This window comes from Aphidius gifuensis, linkage group LG3 (genome assembly GCF_014905175.1).
Source record: "Aphidius gifuensis isolate YNYX2018 linkage group LG3, ASM1490517v1, whole genome shotgun sequence".
NCBI classification, from domain to species: Eukaryota; Metazoa; Arthropoda; class Insecta; order Hymenoptera; family Braconidae; genus Aphidius; species Aphidius gifuensis.
This window is the reverse complement of record NC_057790.1, coordinates 8,820,344-8,837,824: the sequence shown is the minus strand read 5'-3', so window position 1 is coordinate 8,837,824 and position 17,481 is coordinate 8,820,344. Positions and strand designations below refer to the sequence as shown.

General features: G+C 30.2%; 3 protein-coding genes across 4 annotated transcripts; 2 read left to right on the top strand and 1 right to left on the bottom strand.

The window, feature by feature from the left end:
- The first annotated feature begins 2,349 nt into the window (after window positions 1-2,349).
- On the top strand, window positions 2,350-7,272 carry LOC122851849 (nuclear pore complex protein Nup160 homolog). Its single transcript, XM_044151327.1, is given in 5 exon segments — window positions 2,350-2,586; window positions 2,800-2,827; window positions 2,829-4,723; window positions 4,726-6,827; window positions 6,946-7,272. Coding segments are annotated over 5 exon segments (4,215 nt in total). The 5' UTR covers window positions 2,350-2,501; the 3' UTR covers window positions 7,051-7,272.
- Window positions 7,273-7,382: 110 nt separating this feature from the next.
- On the bottom strand, window positions 7,383-10,490 carry LOC122851856 (endoplasmin homolog). Its single transcript, XM_044151337.1, has 2 exons — window positions 10,133-10,490; window positions 7,383-10,016 (listed from the first exon to the last, which is right to left on the bottom strand). The coding sequence occupies exons 1-2, from the start codon at window positions 10,176-10,178 to the stop codon at window positions 7,654-7,656; spliced, it is 2,409 nt and encodes an 802-aa protein (XP_044007272.1). The 5' UTR covers window positions 10,179-10,490; the 3' UTR covers window positions 7,383-7,653.
- Window positions 10,491-13,746: 3,256 nt separating this feature from the next.
- LOC122851861 (alkylated DNA repair protein alkB homolog 8-like) lies at window positions 13,747-16,211 on the top strand. Of its 2 annotated transcripts, none has more exons than XM_044151348.1 (6): window positions 13,747-13,939; window positions 14,228-14,456; window positions 14,528-14,851; window positions 14,944-15,329; window positions 15,414-15,569; window positions 15,641-16,211. In XM_044151348.1, the coding sequence occupies exons 1-6, from the start codon at window positions 13,829-13,831 to the stop codon at window positions 16,181-16,183; spliced, it is 1,749 nt and encodes a 582-aa protein (XP_044007283.1). In that variant the 5' UTR covers window positions 13,747-13,828; the 3' UTR covers window positions 16,184-16,211. The 2 variants fall into 2 exon arrangements, with proteins under 2 accessions (XP_044007283.1, XP_044007284.1); XM_044151349.1 differs by having other exon boundaries at window positions 13,841-13,939; window positions 14,193-14,456; window positions 15,641-16,205.
- Window positions 16,212-17,481: the final 1,270 nt, after the last annotated feature.

The window sequence follows — 17,481 nt, the reverse complement described above, 5'->3', positions numbered from 1 at the left end:
TGTAAATTTATTTTTAAAAATACAAACGTTCAAGGAAAAGCAGTAGCTATGAAAAGATGTAGCAGGATTAAGGTTGCCAAAAAATTATGTTTCAAGGAAATAATGTTGCTTAAAATATAATTCTTTGGCAACCTTAATTCCTTAGAAACATCTTTTCCTCAGCTACTGCTTTTCCTTGAACATTTTTATTTATTTTAAATAAAATTACATGTATATTATTTATTTGATAAATAAAACTGTCCAAGGAAAAGGAGTAGCTAAGGAAAAGATGTAGCTAAGGAATTACAGTTCTAACTTTTCTTTTTCTTGTGCATTTTCAATGCAGCTCTGCTTTTACCATTCTTGATAGTGCACTATTTTTTCAGGAAGCTGATCAGCATGTTTTACATTAAAAAATTTAAAACCTTCCAGTGGTATATCAGTATTATTATCACGATCATCATCATCTTTTTTAGTGTTCCGTCGGACACTTATGTTTTCGCTTTTCTGTGACTTTTTGTTATTTTGAGATAAAACGAGAAGTCCTGAATCGAATTGGCTTGTGAGATGCTCATTTTCTTTATTTTTTTTGGCCAAAAGCAATGGTCATATTTATTTCTAATTTTGGGGCCTTAATGAATTTAATATGCCCATTTTTGGACATGGCCCAATTCCAAATAAATTGCTTGGAAATGAGCTTTCAATATTGTACTTATCATTAATATTTTTTTTTTTTTTTTTTTAGATAACTTTTTAATTAATAAATTTGCATTTGATAACCGGCTGATTAACATGTAAATCATATGTTGTTGCTTACCCAGAGTCACACATTTGTTCGGATTACAACCATCAGGGTGTGCGCGCATCGTCAGGTGCTTTCTTTTGTGTATTTATTTTTTTTCCTGTTTATTTTCACGCATGCGCAATCGAATGCGCAGTCAGCAAAAAGTCAGTTTGCAACAGCGTAGGACATGAGGGGCTGGATCAGCCATGTTTCAATTTTTATTTTTCAAGAATTATTTGTTTGACGCCACTGTTCTTTCATCAAGTTTGCATGACAGGCGCATGTGCCCTTTAATGGGCTCCATATACTTGGTTGGCAGGATTATGAAAAATAAAAAACTGAAATATAGAATCGTTTGGGAATGATTTGGGAACGTTTGGGAAATGATTCTCATAATTTAGGAATGCTTAGTTTAATTAATAATTAATAATTAAAGAATGGGCTAAAATTCACTAGATGTATGCGCACAAGCATATTGCGCATGAAGCATGCATTTACACTGCAATCGCAAACGCCTCCTTCAGTCACTAGAAGTTAAGCACCTGGCCTTAAGGAGAGTATCCACAATGCAAGTTTGCTAATTTAAAGATGGCGAATAGCAACACTGAAATATAATAAAACTGCAGTCCAATTCACAGGGCATTACAATTTAGGGCTTTTTTCCTCTACTGGCGGCGCTTGTAGAGCTTTTGTATGTGAAATCTATATAAAAAAAATTTGACAAGCGCCATCAGCGGCCAAAAAAAGCCCTAAATTGTATAAAATTTGCCCTGTGAATTGGACTGCTGGAAGGTGAACTCCTATGCCTAGCCAATGCACGGAGTGTCGCTAGAGATAGCAATATATTGAATGGCTTTCCCTCTCACTCACGCATGCGCACATTAAATCTTGTACAGTCAACGTCAAAACAAACTAGTACTACACGATATAAAAGTTACATTATATTTCAGTACAGTCTTAACCAACTTTAGTTGACGTGACTGTACCGACAAGGACAAAAGCCCATCCATTGAATCTCTCTCTCGGCGACGCTAAGTTCGGCTTCCAGCAGCTTCCAGCAGTCCAATTCACAGGGCAAATTTTTTACAATTTAGGGCTTTTTTTGCCGGTGATGGCGCTTGTAAAATTTTTTTTATATAGATTTCACATACAAAAGCTCTACAAGCGCCGCCAATGGAGGAAAAAAGCCCTAAATTGTAATGCCCTGTGAATTGGTCTGCAGTTTTACTATATTTCAGTGAATAGCAATGATTGCAGTGTAAATGCATGCTTCATGCGCAATATGCTTGTGCGCATACATCTAGTGAATTTTAGCCCATTCTTTAATTATTAATTATTAATTAAACTAAGCATTCATTATGAGAATCATTTCCCAAACGTTAAATCATTCCCAAACGATTCTATATCTCAGTTTTTATTTTCATAATCCTATAAGTATATGGAACATAGTAGTTATAAATATATGACAGTAAATTACAGTAAATTACACAAATTACAGTAATTTACATGTAATGTATTAACTTCAAAAATCGGCCATAGACCCAGCGCTGCTGTCAAGTATCTGGCAACTCCGAAACCATCTGACTCTGAGCGGTTTAGCGTGTCGGCTGTTTGAGTCTATAACTTATTTAAACACATTGTTGTTATGTTGTTCAACATTTTAAATTCAAAGTCTTTTGTATTCAAGTGTTAATTTTTGTCTTGATTTGATCAATGAATTGAGAACTTTTTAATAATTATGTTGGAATTTAATTTGGGATACAGGGAAATAATTCCTGATCAAACACAACCAGAAAAATGGAAAGAAATCACCCTAAATACTGGTAAATATTTTTTTTATAACACAGCTTTTAACCTCATTGTATACAACAGTTTCTATAATAATATATACATGCTAAACTTTATTGTAATCTCAAATGTTTTGTCAAAAATCTGCATATGTTTAAATTCTTTATATAGTACTTTGTATAAAAGTTGTTATTGTTCTAACCTCATATGTACAAACTTTTAATTAAAATAATAATCGTACTTTTCAGGTGGAAGTCAAAGTACTCTGCAGGATATCAATTACCAAACGGGCTGGTGGTTATTCTTACAATAATAGTAATAAATACTATACTAGAAATCGTTTTATTTACTGGAGAATATCACACGATATTTTAGAACTAATTGAACACAGTCTTGATGTTAATCTTGTTAATTCAAAAGTTCGTTATAAATTTACGAATACACCAATTTTAGATGGAATATCAATACATGAAACAATTAATTCAGTTATTATTCTTGTTGCAACCGTAGCAAGTGTACATAAATTGACATTTCCACATCCAAATAAAATTCATAAACAAGAACATTTATTTGGTTCGTATCCGGATGTTGCTGTTCAATCAATATTAGGTGAAGCATCACTTCAAACAACTCGTGATCCTCACTCTTTTCATGTTATAACGACTGCTGGAACAACAAACTCACCAATACCACATGCAGCAGCATCATGGCTAACTTTGCCACACGAAGAAGCTGTATTTGCACTTGCCTACAATACTGCTAGTATTTTAGTTTTAAGATTGGATACAATAACAGGTTTGGTACATTCAACTGAGCTCAAACAAGATTCAATTGTGCCAAGATTTCTTAGTGGTATTGCCATTGCATTGAGAGGCAAAAATACAGAAGATCAAGTTGCCATGTCACTTGAAATTCACACAATTGGCATTAATACATATTTATTTGCATTGTGTCGAGAGGGCACTTTGAGAATGTGGTCATGCAACAAATCTCAGTGTGTTGCAGTTGCTGATGTGACCATTGATAGTCATCAAGGGTCACAAGGTATTCATGGACATATGCTGAAAAAAGTACTCAATTCAACTGACAATGAATTTTATCTCGGTATTTATTTAAAATTTTCAACTGGCTGTGAATTTTCTATTCTCAAACTAGTTCAAGATGCTGGTTTATTTAAATTTGTCAGAATATGTACACGTTTGGCACCTGATCAACATCTTGTTGATTTTTCATTTACAATATCAAGACTCTGGGCTGTTTGTAGAACAACTGATATGGATACTGTTGCTGTAACACATACACAATTATCGCTAAATAGTTTACAAGTAAGTTCTAAATGGGAAACAGCCATTTTAGAACTGACACCTGATCGTGATTATATTATTAGTGATCTAGGTACTGATCCACGACAATCATACATAAATTATATTTTTCAACCAGGACAATTTTCATTGGTTGACATAACAAGAGCACTCAGTATCTATAGAAAATCCAATTTAAATACTGATATGATATTATCATCAGGACAATTAAAAGAACGTGTTTGTATGGCTGTTGAAGCTGAAATACAATCTGAAGTTATGGATTATGAAATGACAGATGAAGATTATTTGGAAATTGCAAACAGATGTTGGTCAAAATTTTATTCGTGTGTTATTCAATATCATATTAATGGAAATAAACCAGTTGGACTGTTACTATTACCAAATGCTTATGGTGTTGCACTATTGAAAAAATCATCATTCTCATTATTACGCCCTATGGAGGCTCTTGAACATCTTATGTTATCTAATGAACAATGTTACTCATATCATTTCAAAACAACTCCAATATTATCACAAGATGAAGAAACATGTCAAGATTTAATTTTATTGATGTCAGCAATTGTACTACTAGAAAATCAATTATCTGAAGAAATTAAAAGTGAATTTAAAAAAGAACTTTATTATCTTAAAAGTCCTGATATTGTTATTGATGATATGTTATCGAAACTTTCATTTGAAACTGATGATCCATTATCAGACTTTAATTTTCAAACAGAAATTAATCATAAATTAGATAGTATTAAAGATGCCTCAAAAGCAATGGCAATGCTATTAGAAGCATTAACATATGATCTTGGTCAATCTGATAAAATGATTATGGACAATGATACTACTGAATTATCAAAATTATACTTAACACTACTCATTTATTTTCTAGTCAACTTGGAATTTCAACCATTACTGAAAGTGTTGCACAAATTGCACTTTTACGATTTGCTATTTGCAGAAATTTATTGATTCTTCAACGAATAGTTTTATCAAGACTTGAAAATTTTGATTCAAAAATGTTGCATTCTATTAAATCATCATTAGCACCACGTACAGTTGTTTTAACTCAAGCTTATTATGTTGTAATGTGGCTTCGTGAAACAACAGCTAATCCAACATCACAACCATCACTTTTAGAAACAAGTATTCAAAGACTTTCAAGTTTAAAACTTATGGAATCACGCACAAGTAATTACAGAACACAACAAAGATCACTATCACTGCTTGAGCATTTTGTACAATGTAGTGGTGCTAAACATGCTCATAACTTGTTAATAAATTCCATGGATATAGACAATAGTGATTTAATACCTTGGCATTGTGGAATGTTAACTCAGATGACACTTATTGCACAACTTGTTTGGCCAGTTTCTAATTTTGTCTTTCCCGAATGGCTATTATCAAGTTGTCAATTTCTTCTTGTTCAAGAATATGTACGGCTTCTTAGTACTTGGTGTGAATGGAATTCTGCATCAAGAAAATTTATACTTGCTGTTGCACTTTTAGAAATGGGTGAAACAAGAAAAGCATGTGATCATTTTCTTCGTGCATCAAGTGGTGTATTAACTGATAATTTTCTTGCCACAATATTACTTGAATCATCAACTTCAACTGAAAATCGTGCACTTGTTTTATACTATTTAAAAATAATTGAATTATTTGAACAACATAAAGCATCTGATTGCATTATTGAATTAGCTTGCACAGCTATTACAGTATCTGATAAAGATGATCCAAACCTTCCAACTCTTCATTCAATTGTATTTACACAACATTTAAATTTAGGCCATTATGTAGAAGCATATCATTGTCTAAACTCAAATCCTGATAATGAAAGAAAATCTGATTGTTTAAGACAATTAGTTGTAACATTATTTGAAAAAAAAAAACTCATTGATTTGGTATCATTTCCTTATGTTGATATGTATAATGAACTTGAAAAAATTGTCATTGGACGTGCAAGAAGTGTTGATCTTATAGAAAATAATTATTATAATTTTTTGTATAGTTTTCATGTTAACAAAGGAAATTTACGTAAGGCAGCATCAGTTATGTATGAACAAGCAATGAGATTAAGTCAAGAATCAAATTCGATTGAATTATTAACAAAAGAAGCACAGTGTTTATTGGCTTGTATTAATTGTCTGAATCTTGTTAGTGAAAAATACAGATGGATTGTGAGACCAGTTGTTGATGAGGCTTATTCTAATAATGATGAAAAACGTAATATTACTGGTAAAGAAGTACTTTATTATAAAGCTAAAAAAACAGTTGAAATATTTGAATTAAAAGACATTAAAAAAGAATATTATCTTGTTAATGCAAGACTCAAACTATCAAAACACAATTCTAATCTTCACACTGTTGCACAAGCAGGTCCAGCTGAAATTATTGCTGTTCTCACAAGTGTTGGATTGTACACCACAGCATTACATATTTGTGATGAATTTAATATTAGTAAATGCAGTGTTCTTGAAGGTTTAACATCACAATGTTTAAGACTCAGTAAACAAGAGGATTCAAATGCCTGGGATTGGCTTATACAAAATAATGTATTTGATTTAGTTAACTGTAGTAACAATTGTGTTGTTGATGTTTGTTGGAATTTAATGAAAACATTGACATTATTACATGAAAAAAAAAATGAAAGTAAACTTTATAAATGTGTTGCTAGTAAATTACTTCAACAAGGAGCTTTTTTACCACAATGGCTTATGATTTCTTATAAAAAAAAAAACCCATCTGAATTACTTAGAATTATTTTAAATTCTGGAAGATTATTAGAAGCATTAGATTTAACATTGGATTATATTAATGCTATTCTTGGTGAAGGAAAAGAATACTTTGGTTTAGACACACCATTAATTGCAACTGGACCACCAGTTTGGCTACCACTAAATACAATTGAACTTTTGTTGCTTGAATTGAAAAATGCAAGTGACGTTGATCACACTTACATGGAGGTACACATTTTATACTTTTAATTGAATTGAATATTTTTTTTTTTTTTTTTTCATTTTATAAAGACAATTATTTCAATATTTATAAATGTCTAATGTTTTGTTATTTTTTATTTTCTAGCCATACTTGAAATTGAAGAATACTTTGGATGACTACGTACATACAGTAAAGAGAGTGTCTGAAGACATGGTACGATTTAAAACGCAGAAATCAGAAATGTATTGAATCTAAAAATTATAAGAATTAGCCATTCTACTTTTCTACCATGTATTGATATAAAATTTTGTTTTTTATTACTCAAAACCAATTCTTTTGTACTGACTATTTTTCAGATCAATAAAATATTAAATATACCTGTAAAGCTAATCAACAATATTTTTATTTTTTTTGATATAAATCAGAATAATTTCATGTTTTCTATTGAATATTGTTGGCTCTGAAAGGCATTTGTCTAGAAGAGACATAAATAAGTAAATGAATAAAACGTTTAATTTGGTCTTGATATAATTATATATATCGTTTTAGTAAATATGCAATTTTTAATACCAACAATTTCTTAATTGCAAAGGTAATTTATTATAAAGAGTTAAAATATAAATATTTACAGTAAATTTTATTGATAATTTATTTTTTTCAAATATTTCATTTTACTCAAATACAATCCATACACTCATGTTTTTATTTTTTTAAAAGTTGAAAAAATATAAAATCTCTTTTCACATTGAAAAGATTGAAATAGACAAATAACTAAGTTGAAAAAAAAATCAGTCTGGTGTTTTTAGTTTTAAATTCATATATATATATTACGATTTTTGTAAAAGATGAAATTTAAAGCTCATCATGATCATCTGTCTGTTCTTTGTCATCATTCTCATCAATTAGTGTCGAGTCTTGATTTTCCGTTGACTCATCTTGAATTTCATCGTCGTCATCATCATCATCTTCTTCTTCAGCTTGTTCATCAACTGGAATTCCTAGTGTTTTTCTCATGAGTAACTCAACACTTTCAGCAAATGATGCTGTTTCTTGAAGCATATAACCAGATCTGAGAGTTGCAGTTTTAAACATCATAGTGGCAATTTCTCTGGCACTTTTATCTTCTGGATTTGCATCAACACGTCTCAATAATTCCTTTATCAGTGGATGTCTTGGATTAATTTCAAGAGTTTTTTTTTGATTTAAATAATATGATTTTTGTGGATCATCAGCTTTTTGATGAGCATTTGATATGGCTAAACGTTCCATATTACCAGTCCAACCGAACATTGAAGCAACCAAGGCACAAGGTGATTCAGTAAGTCTTTCAGATACTTGTGCTTTACTAATATATTCAGATAATTTATCTCCCAACCATTTAATAAGTGGTTCAAATCTTGTTTCAAGTGCTTTCTTTTTTTTTTTGGCTTTATCACTGTCATCCAAAGTAAATCCTTCCTTAGCAACATTTTGGAATTTTTTATCTTCAAACATTGGTATTGCTGATATTGCATATTCATCAACAGCTTCAGTTAAATAAAGTACTTCATATCCTTTTTTTGTAAGTCTTTCAACAAATGGTGAATTTTTAACTTCATCATCATTTGAACCAGCAATGTAAAATATAGCTTTTTGATCTTTTTTCATACGTTCAACATAATCAACAAGATTTGTAAGATTTTCTTTTGATGATTTAAATTGTAAAAGTTTTGCTAATCTTGCACGATTTTGTGCATCTTCAATAACACCAAGTTTAATATTTGTACTGTATTCTTTCCAAAAATTTTCATACTCTTCTTTTGATATTTTTTTAATCATATCAAGTACTTTACGAATAAGTTTTTTTTTAATAACTTTAATTAGTTTATGTTGTTGAAGATTTTCCCGAGAAACATTTAATGGAAGATCGTCAGAATCAACAATACCACGAATAAATGATAAATAACTTGGCATCATGTCATTTATTTGATCAGTAATAAATACACGTCGTACAAATAATTTAATATTATCAGCTTTTGTACCATAACGATTAAAACTATCACCTGGTTGAACTTTTGGAACATAAAGAAGTGCTTTAAATGATACTTCTCCTTCGGCAACAAAATGTACTTTAGCCAATGGATCCTGAGTGTCTTTTGTTATTGCACGATAAAATTCATTGTAATCTTTTTCATCAACATCAATTGGTTTTAATGTCCAAATTGGTTTTGAATCATTAAGAACTTCCCAATCCCAAACTGTTTTATCAACCATTTTCTTTTGTTTTTCTTCATTTTCTTTAGGTGCTTCCTCAACTTCTACTTCTTCATTATCTGCTTTTTCTTCATCATTATCTGTAATATCATCATGATGTTCCTCTTTTTTCGTCTCTGAATTTGATACATCATCTTCAATGTCTTCAACTTGAATTGTTTTGCTGCTCCAAAGATAAATTGGGAAATTAATAAACTGAGAGTATTTTTTTATAAGATTTTTAATTGTATCTTGTTCAAGAAAATCGGAAGCTTCATCTTTCAAATAAAGACTTATAGTTGTGCCTCGTTTGAGTGTATCACCACGTGGATCTTCAACAATACTATAACTGCTACTATCTGATTCCCAAATATGCTGTTTATCATCATTGTGTTTTGATGTAACAACAATTTTATTAGCAACTAAAAAGCCAGAATAAAATCCAACACCAAATTGACCAATCATATCATTTGCATCTTGATTACTTCCTGATTCTTGCAATTTTCCTAAAAATTCAGCAGTACCAGATTTGGCAATAGTACCCAGATTATTAATCAAATCTTGTTTTGTCATACCAACACCACTGTCACTAATATGGAGTATCTTGTTTTCAACATCTGCTTTTATACGAATAGAATTTTCAGGATTGGTCTCCCTCAAAGAACTTTGAGTAAGAGATAGTAAACGAATTTTATCAAGAGCATCAGATGCATTTGATATCAATTCTCTCAAAAATATTTCTTTATTTCTGTATAGAGAATTTATAATGAGTTTCATCATACGATTGACTTCTGTCTGAAATGTAAACTTTTCAGCATTTTTATGACGTTGTGAATTCGAGTTATCGAAAGAAATTGCCTCAGCTTCGCGATCAACAACATCGGCATCAGTTCTCAAAGCTTCACGACTGATACCATGACCAAGTTCTACTTTGCCAAATTCCGTTTCTACTTTACTACTATCAGCTCTCACTGCTTCTAGACCTGTATAAAATAGATTAATCATGAAATCGTATTACCAGATGATAAATACACAGAAAAAACAGTTTAAAGTTGAATAACTGTCATTTTTTAATTTGTTTTTTTTTCTTTGTTCTTACCAGTTAAGCAAAAAAGAGCCAAGCATATATAAATTTGTTTTTTCATTATAGGATTATTTAATTAATAACTTATAAAAACTTCACCGAGAAGTTTAGGCTGTTTACCAACAGTCAAAGCTTTGGAATTTTCCAGTGTACGATTTCAGTGACTGTTTCGATCGCCAACAAATATCGTGATTTGATTCGTCCACTTCTTTGTTTTTTTTGGATTTATTTTTTTCAAGCGTCGAGGAAAATCCAGAGTGGCAGAGTGAACACTGGGGTGCATTCCTTTAATAAAAAATTTTTTTTCGTTTTGCGATTTCACCCCGTAATACCGGCCAAAATTTTATAGGAAAAAGCTGTTTCTTGTAGTGGCAGTACTGGCACATGACATTATTTTTTTTGGCTTCCAATTATTAGATGGATAACTGTTCAATGTTTATATCAAACTGAAATATAGATAGAAAATTGACTTGTTGTGATTGTTTGTTATTGTCACATAGGTCGTACCACACATTATCGTAAACTGTAAAGCCTGGAATATTGCATAGAGAAATTTATCACTTTTGTCGTTGTTTCTGTTTCTAGTTTTTAGTCGGTATGACAGGGCGAAATTGCAAAACGAAAAAAAATTTTTTATTAAAGGAATGCACCCCCGAACACTGAACAATTTACAATCGCAATTCGGGAATAACGTAAAACCGTAAAACTGCGTATGAGTGAAAAATAAGGCGAAAGCCGGCCGGTATGTAATAATACTAATAACTAGAAGTAATAAATAATAATATGAGTTATGACTGTCGGCAGCAGCAGTGTCGGGTAGGTAAGATACCATGTAAGATACCGTATCTTACATCATCGGTTTCATACATCGAGGTATCTTACATTGCGTTCCCAGCGCCTTCTACGAATAAAAGTGGAACCTTCGTGCTACAATTTTTTTTTATTTGATAAATACATGTAATTCATTTATTAAATAAATAAAAATTCCAAAAACAAGCAGTAGCTAAGGAAAAGATGTAGCTAAGGAATTAATGTTGCTTAAAAAAGAATTTCTTTGGCAACTGTAATTCCTTAGCTCCATCTTTTCCTTAGCTACTATTTTTCCTTGGGATTTTTATTTATTTAAAAAATTAGTTATTTAAAATTAAAGCAACATTAATTCCTTGAAACATAATTTTTTGGCAACATTAATTTCTTAGCTACATCTTTTTCTTAGCTACTGCTTTTCCTTGGACATTTTAATTTATTTAATAAATAAAATTACATGCATTTTATTTTTTAAATAAATAAAAATCCCAAGGAAAAATAGTAGCTAAGGAAAAGATGGAGCTAAAATACAGTTATAAAAGAAATCTTTTAAGCAACATTAATTCCTTAGCTACATCTTTTCCTTAGCTACTGCTTTTTCTTGGACATTTCCATCTTTTAAAAATAAAATGACATGTATATTATTTATTCAATAAATAGAAAATGTCCGAGGAAAAGCAGTAGCTAAGGAAAGGATGGAGCTAAGAAATTAATGTTGCAAAAAAATTATGTTTCAAGCAACATTAATTCCTTCAAACTGGTTTTCCTTGATATTATATATATTTATATAACAAATAAATTACATGTACCAATATATATCGAGCAATAAGAACTAATTGTCGAGTCGACAGTCAATAAGAATGTTCAAAATGGCGTCAGAGGTATCTTACAGTTTCTTACAGTATCTTACAGTATCTTACTGTAAGTGTATGAAACCTCAAAAATCGACCATTTACCCAACACTGTCTCTAGCGACACTCCGTGCATTGGCTAGGCATAGGAGTTCACCTTCCAGCAGCCCAATTCACAGGGCAAATTTTATACAATTTAGGGCTTTTTTTGGCCGCTGATGGTGCTTGTCAAATTTTTTTTATATAGATTTCACATACAAAAGCTCTACAAGCGCCGCCAGTAGAGGAAAAAGCCCTAAATTGTAATGCCCTGTGAATTGGACTGCAGTTTTATTATATTTCAGTGTTGCTATTCGCCATCTTTAAATTAGCAAACTTGCATTGTGGACACTCTCCTTAAGGCCAGGTGCTTAACTTCTAGTGACTGAAGGAGGCGTTTGCGATTGCAGTGTAAATGCATGCTTCATGCGCAATATGCTTGTGCGCATACATCTAGTGAATTTTAGCCCATTCTTTAATTATTAATTATTAATTAAACTAAGCATTCCTAAATTATGAGAATCATTTCCCGAACGTTCCCAAATCATTCCCAAACGATTCTATATCTCAGTTTTTTATTTTTCATAATCCTGCCAACCAAGTATATGGAGCCCCATCACTGCGGCACAGAACTTGGTCGAAAAACTATGCTAGTGGCCACATGCCTTAAGGATTAGCATGGGCATGTATAAAACATTATGTTTTATACATGCCCATCCCTGATCATACACTTCATAGTTCATGTCTTCATGTAGAAGATACGATACGTATCATACGTATGGTTATATAATACCCTCAAAATCGTCGAATTACCCATGGCAGCGTTCGATAGCTGGCCGAGGGCAGTGTTGGGTAATCCGACGATTTTCGGGGTATCATACAATCATACGTATGATACGTATCATACGTATGATACTACATAAAGTGTATGATAGTTGAAAGTGCCCTCTTTTTTTATAAAATGAAGTAAATGATCTATTAAAATCACTCACACCACTGTACACAGCTGTCAAACTGTTTTTTCGACAACGATAAATAATAAATAAATTCATCAACGTGTATGAAAAATTTTATGAGAATTAAAACATTATATGAGAAAATAATTGAACAGTTAATATTATGACTACTTTCAAAAAATCAGCTAATGAGTTCGTCTTGAATATATTAAAGTATGCCAATATGGAAAAAGATGTCAACTTGGCAAATAGGTTTCCCAGATCAATATAATACGTTCCTCATAGAAAACAACAGGGAAAATATATTTGTGATATTGAGTAATGTTAAATTATCTGTGTGATTATAATCTCGTAATAACTGTATTTATTTTTTTTTTTTTTGCAAGCTAATGGAACTTTTTCCTGGCATTGCCTGGCATTCCATGATGTTCCTTAGAACCTGTCAAAACCCTCCTACCCCACATATCATGTGATGGTGTATTATCTCATTTTTTTATAATAATTTTTGAGATTATTTAAATAAAATATATACAATCATTAGTCGTTGATTGTGTCCAATAAATATTAATAAATTCATGAAATTACATATTATGTTGACATATTGCTTTTGGGCGCAAAATATGTGTACAATGGTGGATTAGGCAAAATGGCGTCAGTAAAATAGTTTAAAAAGTAAAATGTAGAGGCTCTTTTAATGTATGATACATGGCGTATGATAATGGAGATGTATGATACAGTGTATGATACTGCTGTATGATACACCGGTATCATACCTACCCAACACTGGCCGAGGGCCTCGGCCTGGGCCAACAGAATGACAACTTGATAAATCGAAAACTCACTATGAGAAAAACCCATTCAAATATTTTGAATTATAATGGAGCAGTGCTGGCACTACAAGCATATAAAATAAACTATGATAAAAAAACGGCCAGATTTTTGGCCTCGGCCAGCTTACCCAGCTATCGAACGCTCCCCATCACTGAGACACTGATTCACTGTCCATTCCTTCATTTATTTAATATTTTCAAATAAAAAAACAATAGAAAACTGTAAAAATGGATGATAATCAAGTGAAAAATAAACGTAAATGCATCGGAAAACAAAAAAAAGCATTTCATAGACTTGCAAAAGATATGAATATAACTTGTTGTGATGAACCAACACAGGTGATAATCTAAAAACGGCAATTCTACGATTATCGTGGCGACAAAATTTTATGGGCTTTTTTTAAGTAAAAAATTATGGCCAAGAGAAATGTAATAGGTATCTTCAAGAAGACTAGAGATATCGACCGTTGAATATAAAATGTATCTTAAAATGACATTTCAAAATCAGTTATAAAAATTAAAATTTTGTCGCCACGGAAATTGTAGTCTTGCACTCAAAACAACAAACCATAATTGTTTTTTTTTAATATAGTGATGTTAAGATAATTTATTTTTATTAAATTCAAGAATTTGGTAATATGTAACGGAGGTTTAGTCACCGGATTAAAACGAGAAGTACTTATTGAAATATTAGAAAAAATAACAAATAAATTTATCATAATAATGCCACCTGGTAAATCATATTCGTTTGTTAAATTTGAAAATGAACAAACAGCTTCGAATGTCTACAACAATATACATGGAAAAAACAATGATTTTCATAATGGAATTTTATATTTAGCTTTTGCAAAATCAAGTAAGCAAATTATTATTTTATTTATTGAATTAAATAATATTAATTTAAGTATTTTTTTTTTGAATATTAAGTTCCAGAATTGGAAAACGAGACAGAAAGCTTGGATCCTCCACCAGGATTGAGATTAATTTTGGATTTTGTAACACCCGATGAAGAGTCAAAAATACTTGACACACTAAATTGGAATAATGATGAATATTCTGGACATCTAAAACATAGAAAAGTTCAACATTTTGGTTATGAATTTTGTTATGATACAAATCGAGTTGATGTTGATAAACCAATTGCTCCAATACCAGAAGAATTAAATTTTATATCAGGAGTATTTATAAAAAAACACTGTGGAGATTTAGTTTATGATCAATTAACAATAAATCATTACGAACCAGGCCAAGGTATTGAAATAAAAAAAAAAGATTATAAAATGATGTTTTTTAAAAATAATATTTGTTGCAATTACTTGATATTGTTTATATCTTATTTAAAGGTATACCACCTCACATTGATACTCACAGTGTTTTTGAAGATCCAATATTATCTCTTTCTTTGGGAGCAACTTATGTCATGGACTTTAGAAAAGACAATAAAAAAGTTTCCTTGGCCTTACCAGCTCGATCATTGTTGATTATGTCTGGTGAATCACGATATGCTTGGACTCATGGTATTTCTCCAAGACACAATGATGTCATTAATGATGATGACGATGGTCTAACTACCAAAGAAAGAGGCACAAGAATATCTCTAACATTTAGAAAAGTCAGAAGAGGTAATTGTCAGTGCAATTATCCTCAATATTGTGACTCAAAAAATTATGTTAATGAAGAAATTGATAATTCTGTTGCTCCTGGACTTGAAAATTCCTATGTCCACAAGGTAATTTATATTTTAAAATACTTTAACAATGAATTACTCCATCTTACTTGTAAATTTTTTTTATCTTATCTTTGTGTACTATAGGTCTATGATGAAATAGCTGAACATTTTTCTGAAACAAGACACCAAAAATGGCCAAATGTTGCATCTTTTTTGGAAAATATTCAACCTGGTGGTATTGTTTTAGATGTTGGCTGTGGTAACGGAAAATATCTAATAGAAAAACCAGAAATTTTCATGGTAATTTAAATATTTTTAAAAACTAATTCATAATTTAAAAAAAAAAAAAATCATTATTATTATTATTAAAGATTGGATGTGATCGAAGCTCTGGTCTTCTCGACATATGTAAAAAACGTTCACGAGAAGTTTTGCTATCGAATTGTCTCCAACTTTTATTCAAATCAAACTCTCTTGATGCTGCAATTTGTATAGCAGTTATTCATCATCTCTCGACACCTGATCGTCGACGAAATGCATTTATAGAAATTCTTCGAGTTTTAAGACCCGGAGGAAAATGTTTGATCTACGTTTGGGCTAAAGAGCAACGTCGTGACTCCAAGGATTCAACATATCTTCGTTTCAATTCAAAAAAAACCAATGACAATCATTCAACAGATGTTAAAAAAATTTTTGATAATTTAACCCTTAACATTCATGAAAATCGTACGAATTTTCGACACAGTGATGTACTCGTACCATGGAAACGAAAAGGTGGCGGTGAATATCTTCGTTATTATCATGTATTTGAAGAAAGTGAATTTATTAAATTATGCCAAAATTTACCAAATTCAAAAGTTGAAAAAATTTTTTACGATCAGGGTAATTGGTGTACTATTCTTGAAAAAATTTAATAAAAATTGTTCATTGTTAATATAGAAATTATTTTTTATAATTTTTTTTTCGTTTATTTTAAATTTTTCTCGAACAAACTTTTATTTAATCCCTGTGAAAATATTAAAAAAAACTATTTTTTTTTTTTATACTATTAACTATTACTGTCATAATTAACAGGTAGAGTTTTTTTTAATTTAAATATTTTAAATAATTAATTAGTATTGGATATATATTTTACAGGCTGAACTTAGTCATTTTGAAAATAATATCATGTCAAACCAAAAAACATTTGACGTGTTTAAAAAAAAAAAATGCAACAGGAAAGGAATTTTTGGTTGACCGGACTCACACTAAGTAGCCCGTTTTTTTTTTGTTACAAGAAATTTTTGTTATTTGTAAGATATGTATAAATAATATAAGACGTTTTATTTCCTTGTTCCATGATAATTGTTTTTTTTATTTTTATAATAATTCATTTCATCTTGACATTCATTATTTTAAATATACGTTATTCGTTTTTTTTTTATTTATCATAATTGGAAGATATCTGTACACAACTAGAAGTCTAGGAATGTCAACATTTATAAGAAATGACAAATAATAACTTATTAGATTACAGTTTATTACCTGGCAAAATGACTCTTGGCAGGATTTTGTTGTTTGTTTTCGTGCAATTTTAAACAATTTAAAAATTTTTTAACTCGTTACCATTTTTTCCTTAATTTGCACGTTTATTTATTCATTTATTTATTTTACTAAAGCTTTATAAATTTTATTTTTTAAATTTTTTACTCGTTATTGTGAAATTGGATGACAACAAACAATGACGAGATGAAACGTTACTAAACTAATTTGTTTTTTATTTTTTTTACATGTTAACACTTTAACATATATATTACAGAAAAAACACAGTGATAATTATGATATAATTAAAAAAAAATATAAATATATATATATATATATATATAATGAAGAAATTCACTTAATAAAAATGTGAGCCACACGTGCGCGTTTTTTAAATTCACAATAATTGAATTTACTCGCAAAATTACAACTGTTTAACCATCATGTAGCTGAAAGTTGCAACAAATACAGAGTAATAACTAAAGTCATACGCACATTTTATTCTTTTTTTTTTTTTTTTTTTTTTGAGCTTTTAAGGCCCACGCAAATTCTTCAAGTTGGCTAGTCAAAATCGAAAAAAAAAAAAAAAAAAAAAGTAAGTGGAAAAAAAAAAAGTAATAATCAACAAATAGGAAAGAAAAATTCAAAAAAAAAAAAAAAAGTGCAAAATTTTCTTTTTTTTTTTTTTTTT

Coding starts and splice junctions, on each gene's coding strand:
- LOC122851856 (XM_044151337.1), bottom strand. CDS start 10,178: ATGAAAAAACAAATTTATATATGCTTGGCTCTTTTTTGCTTAACTG. Junction 10,017..10,132: donor GGCTCTTTTTTGCTTAACTG/GTAAGAACAAAG, acceptor TATTTTATACAG/GTCTAGAAGCAGTGAGAGCT.
- LOC122851861 (XM_044151348.1), top strand. CDS start 13,829: ATGGATGATAATCAAGTGAAAAATAAACGTAAATGCATCGGAAAACAA. Junction 14,852..14,943: donor TCATTACGAACCAGGCCAAG/GTATTGAAATAA, acceptor TCTTATTTAAAG/GTATACCACCTCACATTGAT. Junction 15,570..15,640: donor AAAAACCAGAAATTTTCATG/GTAATTTAAATA, acceptor TTATTATTAAAG/ATTGGATGTGATCGAAGCTC.